We start from the raw sequence: 20,172 nt of genomic DNA on the forward strand, positions 1-20,172 counted from the left end.
AGGAGAGGAGAGGAGAGGAGAGAGGAGAGAGGTGCGCTCATGGCACAGCCTGCAGCTGGAGCACCGCTGCATAGAGGGAACACCTGAACACCAGGGAGTCAGGACTGACACCAACGCACAGGTAAAAGAAAAAATAAAATAAAAATGTCTCCACCACAGCTGGACGCATGAGTCACAGCTGATGTCGTTTGATTAGATTACTGCAGCCAGAGTCTCGGAGGGAAGATGAGCGGAGGAGCCTGTGGTGCAGCGCTGTCCGGGGAGGAGTGGATCAGGCTCGACGGCGGCCCCGCGCCGTCACCACGCGCTTAGATGGCTCCAACATTTGGGGTGCAACACAGGTGTCAGGGAAGTGTCGTCACGAACCCCGGAAGCCAGAGGAGGAGGTGGGAACATCAGAGGGGAAGATGGCAGCGAAATCCGATGGTCGCGGGGTGGTCACCGGTTTCGCCCAGTTGCACAACCTGGACGAGGTGGTGGGGACGGGGGAGGACGACCCCCGGGCCGGCAGCTCCTTCCACATCTGCCACTGCTGCAACACCTCGTCCTGCTACTGGGGATGCCGGAGCGCCTGCCTGCATTACCTCCGGAGGAGGGGGCAGGAGAAGGGGGGCCCGACGCAGGAGCGGCGCCTCTGGCTGGACTGCCTGTGGATCATCCTGGCTCTGCTGGTCTTCTTCTGGGACGTGGGCTCCGATCTGTGGCTGGCGGTGCACTATTACCACAATCAGGACTTCCTGTGGTCAGGCCTGACCCTGTTCTTTGTGCTGGTGCCCTCTGTGCTGGTCCAGATCCTCAGCTTCAGGTGGTTTGTGCAGGATTACACCGGAGGGGGACTGGGCTCTGTGGAGGGGCTCAGCAGTAGCCGGAGAGCCACTGACAGCTTTCAGAGAGACAGGTGCTGCCGTCTGTCTGTGTGGGTCTGGCAGACTGTCATACACATCTTTCAGATGGGACAAGTGTGGAGGTGAGTAACTTTATACTGATTCTACTTCTCATGTAAACACTTTTTACCACCATCTTCCTCCCATGACTCAAACACGAATCCTGCAATTCACTATCTGTGCCATACTTATCTAGGGCTGCACGGTTATGGCCAAAATAATAATCACAATTATTTATCATGTTATAACAGGAAGAAATCTGTCTTTTTTGTTACACTACATTTAAACTAAATGTGTGTACAGTTTGCAGTGCAAGTTGAAGCTTTAAATAACAATTATACTGAAAACATAATTAAAAAAATAACCCAATAATTTAAAATGTACCAAAGGCTAACTGAATTTGAGTGTAATTTAATTTTCAATGTAAATATTGCAGACTATCAGGTTAATTTAAGCAGGACATCGTGATCACGATTACAATTGGCTTAATTGTGCAGCCCTATACTTATATGTGCTGTATTTATTATGGTAATGGTAATGTATATAGTGTGCTGAGTAGTATTATAGTAATATATATTTATTTTTCATGTCATTCCTCTTTTCTCATTGTTGGAGAGCACCTAAAGTGAATATGTTTTAAAATAGAAGCTTCTATTCTATTCCATTCTATTCTAAATCCCCTGCAGTCTTTCTATCTTCCTCACTTCTCTCCCCCCCCACCCCCACCCCCATCAGCATCCTCTTCCTCACCTCCCCCTGACTCTCACCTGGTATAACCCGATCCTCTCCCTCTGTGTACCTGACCAGGATGGAAATCAGCACCGTGCACTTTATTACGCTTTCACTTAACAACACACACAGCGATGTGATAGTGATACACTGTTGTGCATTGTTGTTGTTGTTTTTTTTTTTTTGTCTATTACACTATGATTTTTACTTGCAAACCTCTCATTTATGATCAAATTGTCTGCCTGAGTTGGTTGTAAATGTGCACATCTGGTACGGACACCGTGCGTCATTGCGCACGTTTGGAGGGATGTGGGGGGGGGAAGTGTGTGTGTGTGTGCGCGCGTGTGTGTGTGTGGTGCAGTAGTGCACGTTCGCCTCGGTTCACCCCATCCCCCCCCCCCCCCCCCCCTCCTCCTCCCCCTCCTCCCCCCTACGCCACTCACTCAGACGTCCGATCCTCCTACACAAGGAGTCCAGACGAGCATCTGTTTTCACGGCTCGCTATAATAAACTAACACCCCCCCACCACCACCATCATCATCACCACAGACATGATGTCATCGATTCCTCTGCGGCGCTCCGTCCTCGGTGTGTCCAAAACCCACCGCTGCACGGACGGACGGACAGACAGACAGACAGACGCGCTCCTCTGTCTGTGTGTCTGGGCGCGCGCTTGTGTCTTTTTGGCGCAGACAAACGAAGTGGCTGCATTTTATGGGGGAAACGTAAACAGTGACAGCTGCAAAAAAAAAAAAAGGAGCAGTGTCTCCATCTGAAACAGCACAACCTCAGCAGTTTCATCTGCTCTGAAGCTCCATCATATACACACTTTATGTAGTCAATTTTAGTCCATCCACAGTCAAATGTATTATTTATAACATGGGGATGCCCTTTGTTCTTTATGGACTCGTTTATTTATTTATTAGCTGCACTTATGCCACAAAATAAGCATCAGACTCATCTCTTACTGTAATCAAATTGAAATTAAACTATTAAGATTTTTTTTTATTTTTTTTTTTCAAGTGCAGATTTTCAGTTTGTATTACAGGGTGTTGAGATAAAAAGCAGGTTAATAGCGTTTGAATTACAAAGTGTTTTATCAGTGCCCTTTACTCTCTGAGTAATTAGACCATTAGTTGCTTAGGTTTTTTTTTTTTTTTGGGAAGGTTTGTTTCAATCTCTCATTTCTTCATTTACAATCAGGTATATTTAGTTCATTTTCAAGTGCGAAATTTGTACTTCGTAATGTGAATAAATCAGCCCTCACGTCCAAGGAACTTTTCATAAACTAAGTCGTTTTTAGGCGAAAGAAATCCAAACAAACCCATCAATAACGTGAACAAATAAACACTTTCGTTGTCCTTTTTTTGTTTTTTCTCCCTTTTTTCCTTTGCACCTGCTGGCAAAGGTCAACACTACATGTAGTGCAATCTTTTCGCTATATTTTACTATTACAATTAAATAAATGCAATTATTTTATTGTGTAATTGCGACCATCACCAGCCCTGCACATGGAAGGGTAAGAAAAACTTTATTAGAGGGAGAGTGTAAAAAGAAAGGGCAGTGTAACACCTTGGTGAGGGGGGAAGAAACAGGGGAGAGGAAGTCAGGGTCGGACAATGGAAGGGGTGGGGAAGAGACGACTGTTTTAGGGTGAGAGTGCAATGTGGCGTTACAGTTTAGTTGTACATTAGCAAAACACTCAGTGGTGACAGTATGCGCTCAACAAAGAGCACAGATGCAGATCTTTGATCAAAGTCAACATTAAGGAGACTAAATGAACTTGCTGGAATTAATACGCAGAAATCATGGAAACATGAAAGCGATGAACAGACGCCTCTGAAGAAGACTGGCAGTTGTTAGTCAAAACATGTCAGGAGATCAAAGTACATTTCTTAAAAAACAGTTGTCTGATGAAATAAAACCTTAACATAGCACAATGTTGTATGAATGACTGTATAAACCATATTTTACGTTAATATTCAGTGACAAATTCATCAAGATGCAGTTACCCTGTATTTTGCTGGATGATATATTGTCCCACAAATTATTATAAACAATATTTTTTTTTTAGACCAAATTAACCATTACATGATAACGTATTACAATAATGCAAGTACACCCTTTCAAACGCAATCAACTTGTATTTCTCAATAGTATTTTTTTACCATTGTGATTGGAATGTCAAGAACTTTTAAATATTTTAAACAAATAAAAAAAATCAATTCAAATAAAATGGACTCTGTCTCTGTTAGTAAAAAATTGCACTTTAATAAATATCTCAAACAAAAACAATAAAATAAACCCTGTCTCTGTGAACAAAAAACACACAAAAAAAACTAAACTCAAATGCCAAACCTCACACAACCAAAGCAATAAATAAAATGGTCTAATAAGTCTCTCTCAAAAAATGAAATTGCATTTGCAATAATTATTAAACACTGAGGCACAGAGGTATATAATATAGTTGTACATTCCTTAACAGCTAACACTTCCAATCCAGTTAGAACCTTTGTAAACAAAAATTCTAGCGGCCCCGCCTCCCCCTGTTTCACTCTCTTCTGTTTTCATTCAGTCTTAAACCATTACAGAACCGACCAAATAGTTTCTAGTTTACTCCGTTTGTTCTGCTATGGAACAAACATGCAGGTGCTGAGAGTGAGGGTCATCCAGTCTGTTTGGAGGCGAAAGACGAGGAAAACAAATATTTAAAGGGATAGTTCGCCTATTTAAGACATGACGTTGTATGCAATCCTCACCAGCACGGCAGCGCGGATTGATGGAAACGGAAGAGAAAATAGTGCCGATTAAAATTGCATACAACGTCATGTCTTAAATAGGCGAACTATCCCTTTAAACTTAGCTTGGTTGCTAGCCCCGCTCAGCATCCCCGCTTTTGCTTCCGATCACACCGCTTACGTCTCCTCCACTGGTAAGAGGCTCCGCTGTTTCAGAGGCCGCTGGGAGTAGCCGGCGTAGCAATCTGAAGCTACGTAGTAGGTGCAGAGTTCCATCTACTGGACTGTAACTGTTTGATTTACCTAAATCTAAGATTGCCTGGCGGTGGAATACTATTTTAGAGTAATTACGCTGCAGGTTGACTGAGAAATGATTAGAACTGACTGAGTTATCTAACGTTTAACACTAGCACTAGCCTCTGCAGCCGACAGGCGCGCCGAGGCCGGCACACTTACAGTTCATTTTCATTTACCCTCCTGTTAATTGATTTATTGATTATTGGCCCAGGCCTACCTGTATCTGATTATATTCATATAATCATCTGAAAAGCAGCCCTAGTAACTCACTTGTTTGTGATGGTTTTGTAAAGGTGTAAATGTAAAGGAAAGAGTTTCTGTTTTTTGAGTGTTTTTTAAAGAAACTGCAGAAACAATGACTCAAGATTAACCTATACCCTTCTAGAGATTGTAAGAGATCCTTAGGGAAGTGGTGGAGACTGTGTGTGTGTGTGTGTTGTGACAGCTCAAAGCCTTGTGTGGGATTGCTGTCAGACCACTCGGTCCCTTTGGGCAGATCTGCTTGGCTGCTGGTTCAGATTTAAGGGTCAAAAGCTGCCATTGTCAGCTTAGTAGGAGTTCACAACCTGAGGCCGTCAGAGTGAGATGTTGTCATAGAGTCGATCAGGGCCTGTAGAGTCATCCTGCCCCTAGCAAGCATATGTTTATCATAGTGGACAAACTGTTCTTAACTCAGGCTTAGGGGTGTGCATCTGACGATACCATATATCCCGATAGTAAACAATATGATATACACCTTACAAATTTCACCATAGAAAATGGTACAAAATGGTATGAAATACAATTTATTAATTTTTTCTTTAAACTTGCGAGAACAAGTAAACAGTAACTAAGTGTAATTCCAATATACATCAATATAAAAAACAACTGGTATGTTTATCAAATTTGTCAAATTACATTTTTCAAAAAAGTGAAATTTTCGCTTCTACAACAGATTTTGATTTTGTTAAGTTCTTAAATTCACATACATCTACTGTATAAAAGTGCCCAGTAAGTTTTATGACTAGGCGTTTACGTGCTATGCATATATTAGTGCATCCATCCATCCATCCATTTTCTTTCGCTTTTATCCGGGGCCGGGTTGCGGAGGCAGCAGTCTCAGCAGAGATGCCCAGACCTCCCGATCCACGCACACCTCCTCCAGCCGTCCTGGGGGGACCCCGAGGCGACACCAGGCCAACTCAGAGACATAGTCCCTCCAGCGTGTCCTGGGCCTTCCACGAGGCCTCTTCCCAATAGGACATGCCTGAAAAACCTCCCAAGGGAGGCGACCAGGAGGCATCCGAAACAGATGCCCGAGCCACCTCGGCTGGCTCCTTTCGACGTGAAGGAGCAGCGACTCTACTCCGGGCTCCTCCTGAGTGACTGAGCTTCTCACCCTATCTCGAAGGGTGCACCCAGCCACCCTGCGAAGGAAACAAATTTCGGCCACCTGTATCCGCGATCTTGTCCTTTCGGTCATTACCCAAATCTCATGACCATAGGTGAGGGTAGGAACGTAGATCGATCGGTAAATTGAGAGCTTTTCCCCCCCGACTCAGCTCCCTCTTCACCACAACAGTCCGATACAGCGACCGCATCACTGCTGACGCCGCACCGATCCGTCTATCGATCTCACGCTCCATCCGACCCTCACTCGTGAACAAGAACCGAGATACTTGAACTCCTCCACTTGAGGCAAGGAGTCTGTTAGTGCAGTTAATTTTTTTTCTTTATAAAAAACATGATTAAAAAATCAATTTGGACATTTTTTGGATTGATACGATAATCGTGCGGTGAAATATCACAATATATCACTGAATTATCACAATATGTGGTCCAGCTCTTTAATTCATGTTGATTTATTAGGATGAATTTATACAAATGATGAGTTTGATGCCGGTTGGGCGACGGGATATTTTTACACCACTGCATTTCAAAGCACCTGTCAGGGCCATTCTTAGGTGTTTATCAATGTATGAAATGTTCCATCTGCTTTATTCTGAGAAAAGAGGCTGACAGGAATCAAAACATCCTGCTTTATCACAACTCATATCTTACTCGTGTCTGCTATCCAACATTCAATTAGCCGCTTTTCTGTCTCTCCGCGTGCACCTGAGGATCAAGCAGATGACAGATCGTCCCGTTTGTTTTGCACTCATCTCTTCATTAGTTGTTGACAGAACTGGGAGGGATCCTCTCTCCCATCAGTAATCCTGCTTTGTCGCCGGCTTTCCACGGCTCTTTCATGTCTTTTCCTCTGCATGAATCACCCACTACTGATCTGGGTTTCCTTAAGCTTTGGAGATTTTGTTCTCACAGCTTGACTTTCCCACACTAATGCACACAGAGGTGTGGCTTTGGCTAACTCAGTCATTGTGGAATAATTAGAGTCGGACTTGGAAAGATGAGCTTCCATCTCTTATCGATGAATAAATACATGAGGAACGTCTTGGTTGATGGTAATTCTTCTCAGTAGAGGCTGGTGTCACGTCTGCCTTCTTGAAAATGGAGGAAAAACACAATAAATATATGCCTTTCAAGTGTATATTTCCTCACCTAATGGACGTTTAGTAACTCATTCAAAGATCTGTTAGTTGCCATTCTTCCAAACACTTTCTTACACATATTCAGAAAAGATGTATTGGGTGGGACATGTCTCGGGTATTGAAGGAGTGGAAAAATGTCCTCAACCAAAGTCAACTCTCAAGAAATTAGGAATATTTTTTGAACAACTTGAACCTATTTTTGCTCATTTTTACCCTTTTTATACAACTGCACCAAACTTTCCCTATTTTAACCTATTTTCATTACTTTTTCTTGCCATATTTTTGCACCTTTTAATGCATTTTTGCTACATTACTCCTATTTCTACCACCTTTCCATCAAATTTCAATGCCTTTTCTGTACATTTTTCCACTTTCAAGATATTTTCAGCACATAAACACCATTCTCACCCGTTTTACCACCTAATGTCACATATGTTGACCCATTATTGTCACTTTTATTCTCTTTTTACCATATTTCATGCTTATTTTTTTGCCAAGTTAACCACATTCCGATTTGTCATGCCCATTATTTGCCAGTTTATAGAAATTGTTCTGACTTTTTAAATTACATTACCCCAACCCCAAAGCTTGTTATAATAACTTAAATGATTTTCAACCTTTGTTTTGAATAACAACATTTGAATATATGTATAAATTGGAAATGTATCATATTTATTTCTATTATTATTTTAGTTATCCCTGTTAAGTCCATTTTGACGAGTGTATTGGCAATTATTTCCTCTAAATCAGATTACATGAAACTTGCCTTATTAAGGTACTGACAGTGCTCTGCTGTTTTTCATTGATGGAGCTGTCCAGTGCTGAAATTCAAACACCAGTGCCTCCATCCATCTATACCCACTTATCCACTAGTGCAGATGCACACGACACTGAAGTGGTCCCAGCTGAAGGTAAAAAAAAAAATCAAACAAACGGAATAACTTGGATATTAATCTGGAAACGTGTGTCCTGGATGCATGTTTTGGATTGTGGTAGAAATCAAGTGAAATGAAGTTGAGTGTTTTTTACTTGTCATTGTAACAACAATTAGGGTGCTAGATATGTGTCAATGTGGGTTTTCATAAAAAAAAAAAAAGAATCAGGAAATTTAGAGTTTTCTCTGCTCAACTGTACACAACATTGTAACAAAATACAGTGTTTTCAGGATTGATTTGTTTAACACATAAGAACAATCTATTCACCACTCGGCGACATTGAAAAAAAAAACAGACGCCACTTAGTTGACATCTGCCTGGGTTTAAAGGATTGCACAATATTAATAGATAGAGCCGGAATAAACGAAAGTCTCTCTTGGCTGGCTGAGCTGTGCCTGGTTGCCAAAATATGCTTGTAGACGCTGTGAAGCAGGACGTTGAGATGATATAATGCAACCAGCTGTCTCATCATAGAGAAAGAAACACTAATGAGAAGAACGGCAAAGACTTTTGGTACAATTGTTTATTAAGAAGTGGAAGCTCAGCAGGTCCAGACTCCATCAGACCCTCATTACTCTACAGCAGTGTTTCTGAAATTGAGGTACGTGTACCCCTATGGTTATGCAATGGCACTAGACGGGGTAGAGAGGAAAATGAACAAATGGAAGCATTAAAACTATGGAGTTTTATAATGTTTAATTTTAGTTAGAAAATTATAATTATGCTGAATATTATCAAAAACTCACAAAACGACAACAAAAACACGAAAGAAGAGAAAACTATCGAGAACAATAAAAAGCACAAGTAAACAACAAAATACACAAACTGACACCAAAAACCGACGCACGAAGAGAGGAAAAATATTTAAATACACAAGATCACTACAAAATACACACAAAAAAAAACAGAGTAACATACAAAACAACATAAGAAACAACCAAACAACGTCAAAAACACACACACTGAGAGAGATAATGATTTAAAAAATACCAACATCACACAAAAACAACACAAAAACACACAAAATCAGAGAAAAATATAAAGAACGGGCAAAAAACAACATATTGGCACCAAAAACACACATAATGACACAAAAAACACACTAAATATGAGAAAAATATACTGAACAATAAAATGAACAGGCAAAAAACAACAAAATTGTACCGAAAACATACAAAATGACACAAAATACACACAAAATGATCTTGATTAGAACTCTTAGTCCCACATCAGGAGGGAGATGACTGTAAATGATAAAAACAATAGTATTTGGTGCCTCCTGAATAGATTTATAAATTATTTCTGTTTCATTAAAATGTGTGTTAACACTCGTTTATTCCATCATTATGCTCTAAAGTTATTTTCTCACAAATGTTCTAGTCGGACAAAGGGGGAACTTGAGCCAAAACACTGCTCTAGGCTAATGGGACATAGAAGACAAGACGTGTGAAATAAACCTTAAAACACAAATGTTATCATTTTTTTCCTTGACTGAAGTGTTTGTTTTTGCTGCAACATCTGCTCTAAATAATATAACAATGGAAACGAACCTTCCCCAAAGGCGGTTTATTTAAATTTTTTTCCAGTTAACAAAAAGATGATTAGACGACTCCGACACAGATCGAAAACACCCAGAGACACCAAAGTACAGATCCTACTGTGTTATTTACACACTGCATATTAAACTGCCAACGCCGGTCGGAAACGTTCCCGAGGAACGCTCCTGTTTTTCACATTAGCGATGATAACGGGGGGAACAAACCTTTAAAGCCGGATTTCCACAAAAACCCTTCATTACGTGACAGTGGAAGCCATTGAAATGCAAGAGGAGCCGAGCTGCTCCCAGGCAAACGTACACCACAGCTGGGGGTGGAAAGACAGAGAAACTGGGAAAGTGGAGAACTGGAGCGTCAGTTGTTTGGTAGAGAAACGTGAAGAATGGACGCTGTGTTTGTGAGCAGCAGGAAATATGACTTTTTTGAAGAAGACAATTAAAGATATTCAGTAGGGATGTAACGAATATCATAGGTATCACGGTTGATATCGATTTTCTGAAAATTTAATCACAGTACTTTTTTTAACCAGCAGAGGGCGGTGTGTACAAGTGTAGGCGGTGGGCGGAGTCTTATAATAGTTTCTTTCTGGCCGCCTTCTACTCTTAAATATGTTCATAAATGATTCCTTACCCCTTAAGCAACGAAAGAATATCTGTAATATTACTTGAATATCTGTAAAAGTCACGTTTTTCTATTAGCTCTGTCTGCTAGCATAGCTTCTCTTCTTCACTGCAAGATATCTGCATGCCAACCGACCACTGTGTTACCAGCGCCCTCTGCTGGTCCAAACAAATATGACGTAAATCAGTGTAATCACGTTTTTTTTTTTTTTAAAGTCCAATTGTTGAGGCACAAAATACATTTTCAGTTGTGCTTTTAAAAGAAAAAGAACTATTATGCAGTTTTGCATTGTTTATTATAGAACCAGAATTTAAATTAATAGGCTTCATTTTCATTTGTATTATTCCTTTATTTATTTCATTCAAGATTTATTTTTAGTTAAATTGCATTGTTTTGAATTGTTTATCAAGGAATTCTTTTGACAATGAAAAATAAAAGGAAAATAGTACAGTATTTTCTAGTTTTTTTCCCAAAAAAAAAATTTGTCTACAGTCCCATTTTGTAAAATAAATCGTGAGAGAATCGTATCGTGAATCGAATCGTATCGGGAGTTGAGTGAATCGTTACATCCCTAATATTCAGTTATGGTTTTAATCTCTATGTCAGATATTAAGTTTAGCGCTGAGTAAATCAATTTCAATTAAACGTTTTTAAGACGGCTTATTTTACCTGCTTTTTATCTGCTTACAGAATTAAACAAGGTCTCATATTAAGGCTGTGAGAACAAAATCGATTCGGCGATTTATTGCGATATTTCACCGCGCGATTACAGTATCGATCCAAAAAATGTCCAAATTGATTTTTTTATTACAGTTATTAACCCTTAACTTGTTCTCGCAAGTACAAAAAAAAATGAAATAAATTGTATTTCATACCGTTTTATATTTTAATCATGGATGTTGCGATATAACACATTGCACCAGGGTTGGGGTCAATTATAATTGTAATCACATAATTGATCATTATTTACAATTATGGTGTAATTGTATTTGTAATTGTAATTACATTGTAATTGAGTTTAGATAATTTACTTTGTCATTGTAATTGCCATGAAAATTCTATAAAAATTGTCAATTGTAATTTAACGCAAAACTGCGGAACCATGTTACAGTTCTATATGTACAGTTCTACACACATATGTAGTTGACAATCAGTAAAATATGTTTCATATCAAGATTTCCAACATTTTACCATTTCAAAAAATTTAATCTTGGGGTATATTGACAAAAAAAAAGGCTCAGATGTCCACACCAAATATATAATAATCTATATTTTCATTGATTAGGAAGCCTAACACGGTAACCAATAGATAGGAATACAATTAAATGACAGATATTTGTTTTTAATGTATTTTACAGCTGATTTAGGACCCGTTATCATAAGAGATGCTAACAGAAAGCTAACAAAAGAGGAAGGTTAACTTTCATTAGGTTATTTATTTCAGGCTCAGTAATTGTGATTAGTGAAATTTTAGCAATTGAGAACGTAATTGGAATGAACTTTCTGAGGATTAAAAAATTAATTGTAATTAAAAAAAAAAAATACATGCTGGTCACTGTAATCGTAACTGAATTGTAATGGAACAACCCTGCTATGTGAACCTTATTGTTTAGTATCGGCAATGCACACCCTTATTTCAGATGTTGCTTCTCCACACCAGTCAGACACACACACACACACACACACACACACACACACACACACACACACACACACACAAAGCCCCTCGGGGGTCTTTTCATATTACCTATACAGTTTCACATGGGAGACTTACTCGCTTAGGCATAAACATTGACCTGGGCAGAACTGCACATTTCCGTGTCCTGTTTTTTTAGGCGCAGAGAGAGAGAGAGAGAGAGAGAGAGAGAGAGAGAGAGGAGAGAGAGAGAGAGAGAGAGAGAGAGAGAGAGAGAGAGAGAGAGAGAGAGAGAGAGAGAGAGAGAGAGAGAGAGAGAGAGAGAGAGAGAGAGAGAGAGAGAGAGAGAGAGAGAGAGAGAGAGAGAGAGAGAGAGCACCCCTGCAGCTCTTTTCCTTTTTGCAAAAAAAAAAAAAAAAAACCCTCTTCTCCACTAATTCTGCATTAATAGTCGACTGTATTTTGAATGTAGTCTTAAAAAAACTCAAACGTTGACATAGTAAACTAAACAGTTAACCTGCTTTCTTTCCCAGGGTGGTGAGTGTAGTTTGATGCTGAATGAAGCTAAAACAATAACACTGACTTTAAAAGTAACAGAGGATGGTTCAGTTCAGGGGTTGGCAAGACCTCAATCAGAATCAGAATCAGAATCAGAATCATCTTTATTCGCCAAGTGTATGTTGTACACACGAGGAATTTGACTCGGTCAACTGTGCTCTCTCCAATAGTGAAAACAAAAATTTTTCAACAATAAACAATCAGCTAGAAAAGATGAAAATAAGTATAAACATAAGTATAAATATAAACAGTAGTTAGACTAGAATGTGCAAATAACAAGATGATAATAATAATAATAATAATAATAATAATAATAGTATAAAAAAATAATTAAATAGATACAAAATAAAAATAAAAAAATAAGATAAAAGAAGGAAAATAATAGAAAGAAAGATAATAATAAAATATAATAATAATAAAAGGAAAATAGTGCAGTAGAGCATTGATAAGTAGTGCAGTAGAACATTTAAATTAAAGGTATGTACATGAACATTCTCAGTGTCAGATTGATCCAAGGTTGTTATGTTTGGTTCCAAGGCTTTGTTGTTTCCAGTTCTGGGGAAACACTATGTTGTCACAGTTAGATTGTGTAGGTCTATCATGATAAGTTAAGGCTCAACAACAACCTCATTTGTGGCAAAGGTGGAAGAGAAGATGTTTGTTGATGTAATGTGTTTGTTGATGATTTTAAATGTTTTTACTGACGATTTTAAATGTTTTGTTGCCGACTTTAATGTTCTTATTGATTTTAAGCTGTTGTCTGTTCCACTTTTTGATCATGTAAAGCACATTGAGTTGCTTTTAATGCACTATACAAATAAATTTGCCTTGCCTTAGTCTAAATCCGGTGTTATCTCTTGCATCCAACGGGCATATTTCTATGGTAAAATGAACAGCAACTTTTTGCAACATTTCGCAACAAACCTCATTTGAAAACGTATATGAATTTTTTTATGTTACTTTTGACCAGATTAACAGCAATATTTGTGAAATTTGTGATTTTTTTTTTTTTTCCTCGTAACAGTATAATGTCAACGTTAAATCTAAATGTAAAATTTAAATCAAAATTTTAAATCTAAACGTCACGGGTGAAACTACATTTTTAGCTAATACGCAAATTTACTATTTAGAGTTAGCATTTAACATTTAGATTTAAAATGTAACATTTAGATTTAAAATGTAACATTTAGATTTAGAATGTAACATTTAGCATGTAGAGTTAGATTTAACATTTAGATTTAAATGTTACATTTAGATTTCAATGTAACATTTAGATTTAAACGTAACATTTTGATTTGACGTTTAAATTTTAATGTAACATTTATATTTAACATTTATATTTACATGTAACATTTATATTTAACATTTATATTTACATGTAACATTTAGATTTATCATTTATATTTAAATGTAACATTTAGATTTAAATGTAACATTTAGATTTAAATGTAACATTTAGATTTAACTTTTAGATTTATTTATTTATTTTAGATTGATCGGATTAATGCTTTTTGATATATGGCCAATTTAGTGTGTTATTAGTGAAAAACTAATCAACAATAAATGATTAAAAGACCCGAGGCAAGCTCAGTACAACGACCTCATGTAAAAGATTTTCACAATCCGCGATTGGTGAAATAGCCCCAAAGTTTCGATCCAAAATAAAAATGAAGAAGTCGCATCAAGAAAGAGTCATCTTTATACTATAAATTAAAACAGAGATCAGAGTTTTTTTTACATTCTCACATGCTGTTATGGAGCAATGAAAATAGTAAAAATAAGTGTTTTTTCTCATTTCAAGAGACTGTCACTCAAGAACCCATGTATATGTGTGACTAATCATTAGTGATGTGAACAGTCTATGTACATAGCTCAGAGATGATTACATTACAGAGAGCTGAGGCATATGCTAAGTTATTTACTGAAGGCCCAAACATGTTAGAGCCAGAAACCCAGCAAACTTTTACCAATTTTGAGGAGCTGGCATGTCCACCATATAGGATGCAGAGCAGATATTTTTGTATATTCTGAGAGAGTCGGTGAAGCTGTATTAATATACCAAATTTCAGTTTCCTATGTGGTGTAATTTGTGAGAAAATAGAAGAAAAAAAGGAACCATAAAAAATCAACACCTCACTAAATTGTCCATATCTCAAAAAGAATTAATCCAATCAAATTAAAAATTTACAGTGTGCCAATTGAATCATTAAGATACAATTGGTAAAAAAAAAATCAGAATTTTTTGACACCTAAGTGCGTAAGTTGTCCTGAAAATGTGTTTAAGTCACGTGGAATGACCCAAAATCCAATTACGTTTTTAGTGTGTTAACATGTTTACTTTCCTCCTGTAGCGTAGCTCTAGACGCCAGAGTTATTGACTTTGATGTTTGCTCAGTGCTTTGTGCGCCTTGTTCTGTTCGCTCACGTTTACCGCTTCATTCGCTTAATTAAAGCCTATATACAGTATTCGTCATAGCCAGACTCTGAACTGGCCTGTTTTTTGTTTTTTATCCCTCCTCACCTCCAACACATGTTGTGTGATGTATTGCAATGCTTACACATTATTACCACCGCTGCTTACACAGGCACAATCATTATCTGTACCCAGAGGATGTTCTCTGTGAGTTGTAGGGACTGAAATCTGCCGTCGTGTTGTGTTTTTGCATCTTCTGTATTCCCAACAAAGTTTACACGTGTTTTTATTTACATCCCCTCTCATCACTCACACCTATTAATGCTTTGACGCTGCTCTAAATGCTTATTATCCTCCTCCATTCATAATACAAGAGGACGTCGTGTCTTACTGCTTGGTTGCTGTAGTCAGAGGCAAATGTTCTATTCCTCATCATGAGTTAAAGTCATTCTTTCTTACTTTAAACTGGTCATTAAATTTCAGAACATTTAGAAAAGTTGTTTGATTTTAGTTCAGAGGATGGGAACCACTTTGCACGAACAACCTTAAAGCAGATGTGCATTATTGTTGTTGCGGTCAAAATTTGGAGTTCTTTACACAGCGAGATGTTTGAATATATTTTAGTTTAAGAGAATATACAAAAAGAGTTCATAATACAATATGAACATTAGGGGTGGGGAAAAAATTTGATTCACATAAGAATCACGATTCTAATCATCCACAATTCTGAATCAATTCATAAACATAAAAAAAAAATATTTATTTTATTTTATTGTTTTTATTTTTCCAAGAAAAACTCGGATTCAGAAAATCCGCTTCGAGTCTTTACTCAGGAAACACTGTAGACTGAACATACAAATACATATTAGTGTTCTTATAAATAGAAAATACCACTATACAAAAAGTCTGCTAGCTTCATGCTAACGTCTATGGGAAAACCCATGTATATGCTCATGCTCACATTTACAGCGATCAGCAGTGATTTATATAACTCACCGTTTATGCTTAACTTTCACAAACACAGTCTTGGGAGTGTTATCAAACAGTTAACACTTAAACATACTCACAAGCATATGTTTTTTTTTTAAAGCTGAAAATACAAGAACTTTGTTAGCAGAGACCAGTAGGCCATGGGCTTTCAAGATGGCGACTTCCGACTACCACGGCAACAGTGGTTGGTCAAAACACACAAACTCACCCAGACCTCTGACAACCCCAACTTACAATGTATTACATAGACAGCACAAGGAGTGTGTGTTGTTTTATTTGTTTAGCATGAATAAATGTTACCATTGTCTTATTTTTGCTTTTGTGTGATTACATCATTGGAATCAGTTTATCTAAAATGATCTTATACAAACTGGATTGTTTTGATGTCATAATTTGCCTTATCACACTATGCATTGTATCAATTTTTGAATCAAGAATCGATTTTGAATTGAATCGTGATCCTAAGAATCGGAATAAAATTGAATTGTGAGACACCCAAAGATTCACATCCCTAATGAACATGGTGATCAGTGTTATTTGTTTTCCTATTTTGATACTGTACAGTAGGCGTGTACGTCCTTGAATTTGTTAATGTATTATTTATTGTATTTTTTTCTGTTATTGCTCTAATATCATTATCTCAGTTAATGTAAACTTGGCAGACCAATTGTTTGATGTTTTGATTGAGTAAAGAGCAGGAATTAAAATGTAACAAGGTTGAATATTCCTGGTGAAAAAGCTGACAGAATGAAAATAAATGCAATGAAAAAAAAATCTTTTTTGGATTATCTATTTCAGAAAACCAAAAATAAAGGGGTTGAATATGATTTTTTTTGCAGTGTTTTTCCAGAAAATGTTCATAACTGGCGTGTAAAGGGATAAAGACTCAATACCAGCACGCCAAGTGTAAAATGTATCACCCAGACGACCAAATATAAAGAGTTTTAATATCCGCTGATGCACACCCCTGGTCTCATCTTTTTGATGCTGTCTGAGCTTTATTCATATCCAGGCCGTGACTCTGAAGCTGCATCAGCAGTGTTCACTGAAGACCACCAGTGTTTGATTCTAATCATGGCCGACGCTCCAGGCACCAGTTTGATAAACAGACTATCTCTTCTTATAAATAATTGAACAGGCCCCGTTAGTTCCCTTGCTCTCACAGTGACACCCTTGCAGGGTTTCACCCTTCCCCGCTCACAGTAACGTGTTTATACCCTGTTAAGTGAGCTGAGACACTGACTCACTGAAAACGTGGCAATTGGAAACATTTTCCAGTTCCACTCACAAGGTCATTAAAGAACTGTGTGTCTGTGAAGGACTGGGTCGACGGTGTCGCATTAGCGCTCGTCAGCTTACAAAAGCAAGTGGATTTTAGCAGTTGTCGGGGACACAGTAGGTGGATTAAACATTGTGGTTTTACTTGAAAGCATCTTTATTAATGAATAAGTGTTTGTTGAAATGGATACCTTCATTGTTTTAATGAAATTTGAGCTTTATCCTTATAAAAGGCTTAAAAAAACTGATGAACGGCACGTCACCCTGTAGAATAGCACGTAACACGTTGCAGATAATTTAGTCTAATAACTCGGTTCCACTGAGTAAAACATATCAAATTGTGCGACGTAAAATCATAATCTACGCTGAATTGCCTTTGAAACGATATATCACACGACTACGTATGTTCCGATAAATTTAGAAATTGCCCCCATCCCCCCCCACTTTCAAAAAGGCTCCGAGAGGCTCTTGACATCCGCTCAAAGAATATCCATGTCAAATTACAGCCCGATTCAACGAGCATTAACAGAATTTGAAATTGGGGCCTACGGGGGCCCCCTGGCGCCCTCGTGGCACATACGGAGTAATGGGCCCCATTCATATATTGGTTTGTGTCAATGATTTAGTACCACCAACTGTCGCAATATTTGACTCACAAATAAATGAGAAATGCTGAAAAAAGCCCGGCCTAATTAGAACAAGAAGACAACCTGGAACATTTTGAAATCAATGACTCTCTGAGGGCCAAATTTTTTTGGTTGTTTTTATTTGATCTTTCTAATATATTTGTTGAATTTGTAAAGGGTCATGATGAATGGAGCCCTTTTCAAATTTAAATGAGGTATTATGTGGGATCTGCAGTAATACCGGGACTGATGGACACTCATTTACGTATTTCATATTTGACTATTGTTTTATTTAGTTGATTACTTTCGTTTAGATTATGAAGCCCACTGTTTATGATTGGACGGTTATTATGGGTTAGAAAGCAGAGGATGCACACAGGAGAGCTTTAATCGGGCCAAAAAAAGACCCGACCCCAACAGAACACGGCCCAAACTCGTCCTGTGTTCAAGTGTGCAACAATTATTACGAAGGCACCGAATAAAAAAGGAAAAAACAACAGCAAAGCCCTCTACGCTGGTTGGAATCACACCGTAGGGGACCCCTATACTCAACAGTGCTGGCAAGAACCTTAAATATATATTAATGTAGTAATCAAATTGTAGCCAGTGAATATGCACATTTTCTTATATTTTAGGAAAATCACCAACCAACGTACGTGTGTGTCTCCATTTTGCTCCTTATTTATGACAATACAAGCAAAGTCCATTGACTGTTTTATACATTTAAAACCATTGTGAGCTTGTAATATAGGCTAATATACAACATTTGGCTCACATTTTGTTGCTGATCCATTTCTGAGCAGCCCATATTGGGGGTTTCCTCGTCCATTATCGTCCTTCCTTTCATCCTTCAAGGATGGAAAGGTCTTTTTCTCTTCTTTTCTTTCTTTTCATTCCGTTTTGCCACAGTGAGTGTGAAGAGCTAAATTGAGTTCTCGTGGAGGACCTGAGAGCATCACAGGAGAGAGGTCATCATCAGCTCAGCTTTATTATTGTTGGACGTCACACCCACCACTTCAAGCCTGACAGGAAACGGCTTCACTAAAGCCTTTCACATGTTCAACACTGAGATGTATTGTCTTTGTTGGCCCTAATACTCTGTTTAATTCACTGAGCTGACTCCTGTTGTCCCGCGCCTTGTCTTTGTTTCCTTTGGTTTGCTCTTTGGTGGCCATTTATTACTTCCTGTTTCAGTCTTTATTTTCTACTCTCACACAATGTCTGTTTGTTTTTAATGCTGCTTCTATGCTTCGATTTGAGACAAATTTTGAAACATAATATTTCCTCTGTGCCTGTGTATATGTTAAATACATATATGTGTGTATATGTTTAACACATGCATATGTGTGTGAAGTGAACATGTGGGGATGAATTGATGCATGTAAAGTGTGAATGTTCTTTAGGCTTATGCCAAGATAAGTGTTGCTCAGCTCTTCACTCATCTTATGGTTGAAATATTTGATGCATCTGTGCAGAAAAACAGCATTTTGTTGCATTTCTTATTGGTTTATTACATATTTGTTGGTATTACAGCACTAGCGATGTAACGATTCACTCAACTCCCGATACGATTCGATTCACGGTACTGGGTTCACGATACGATTCTCTCCCAATTTATTTTACAAAATGGGACTGTACACAAATGACTGAAAAATATTTGTTTATTTTTTTTGGGAAAATACTGTTCTATTTTCCTTTTATTTTTCATTGTCAAAAGAATCCCTTGCTAAACTATTCAATCAATGCAATTTAACTAAAAATAAATCTTGAATGAAATAAATAAAGGAATAATACAAATGAAAAAGAAGCCTATTAATTTAAATTCTGGTTCTATAGTAAACAATGAAAAACTGCATAATAGTTTAAAAATGCAACTGAAAAATGTATTTTGTGCCTTAACAATTTGACTTAAAAAAAAACAGTCATTTCACTGTATTTACGTCAGATATTTGTTTGGACCAGCAGAGGGCGCTGGTAACCCAGTGGTCGGTTGGCATGCAGATATCCTTGCAGTGAAGAAGAGATTCTATGCCAGCAAACAGAGCTAATAGAAAAATGTGACTTTTACAAATATTCACATAATATTACAGATATTCTTTCGGTGCTAAAGGAGTAAGGAATCATTTATGAATATGTTTAAGAGTAGAAGGCGGCCAGAAAGAAAGTAGTAGCAGATCCCGCCCGCCGCCTACACTTCTGGACAAGAGAAGGAATAAATATATAGCTCCCTCTGCTGTTTAAAAAAAGTATTGCGATTCAAATTTCACAGTATCGATGTGAACCGTGATACCTATGAATCAATTTTTAACTGCCTTACGATTAATCGTTACATCCCTATACAGCACAGTATCATACTGTATTGAATGTAGAGGTGTCTTGATCC

General features: G+C 37.9%; 1 protein-coding gene across 2 annotated transcripts in view; it reads left to right on the forward strand.

The window, feature by feature from the left end:
• xkr6b (XK, Kell blood group complex subunit-related family, member 6b) overlaps window positions 1-20,172 on the forward strand; it is a 72,032-nt gene continuing 51,860 nt past the window's right edge. The window contains exons 1-2 of one of the 2 annotated variants that reach the window (XM_028439639.1): window positions 1-121; window positions 197-967. In XM_028439639.1, the coding sequence (XP_028295440.1) occupies window positions 408-967 (560 nt within the window). In that variant the 5' untranslated portion in view covers window positions 1-121; window positions 197-407. Of the gene's footprint in view, window positions 122-196; window positions 968-20,172 lie in introns of those variants that run through there. The other variant, XM_028439640.1, reaches the window with a different exon arrangement.

This window comes from Gouania willdenowi, chromosome 24, assembly GCF_900634775.1.
Source record: "Gouania willdenowi chromosome 24, fGouWil2.1, whole genome shotgun sequence".
In the NCBI taxonomy this organism is placed as follows: Eukaryota; Metazoa; Chordata; class Actinopteri; order Blenniiformes; family Gobiesocidae; genus Gouania; species Gouania willdenowi.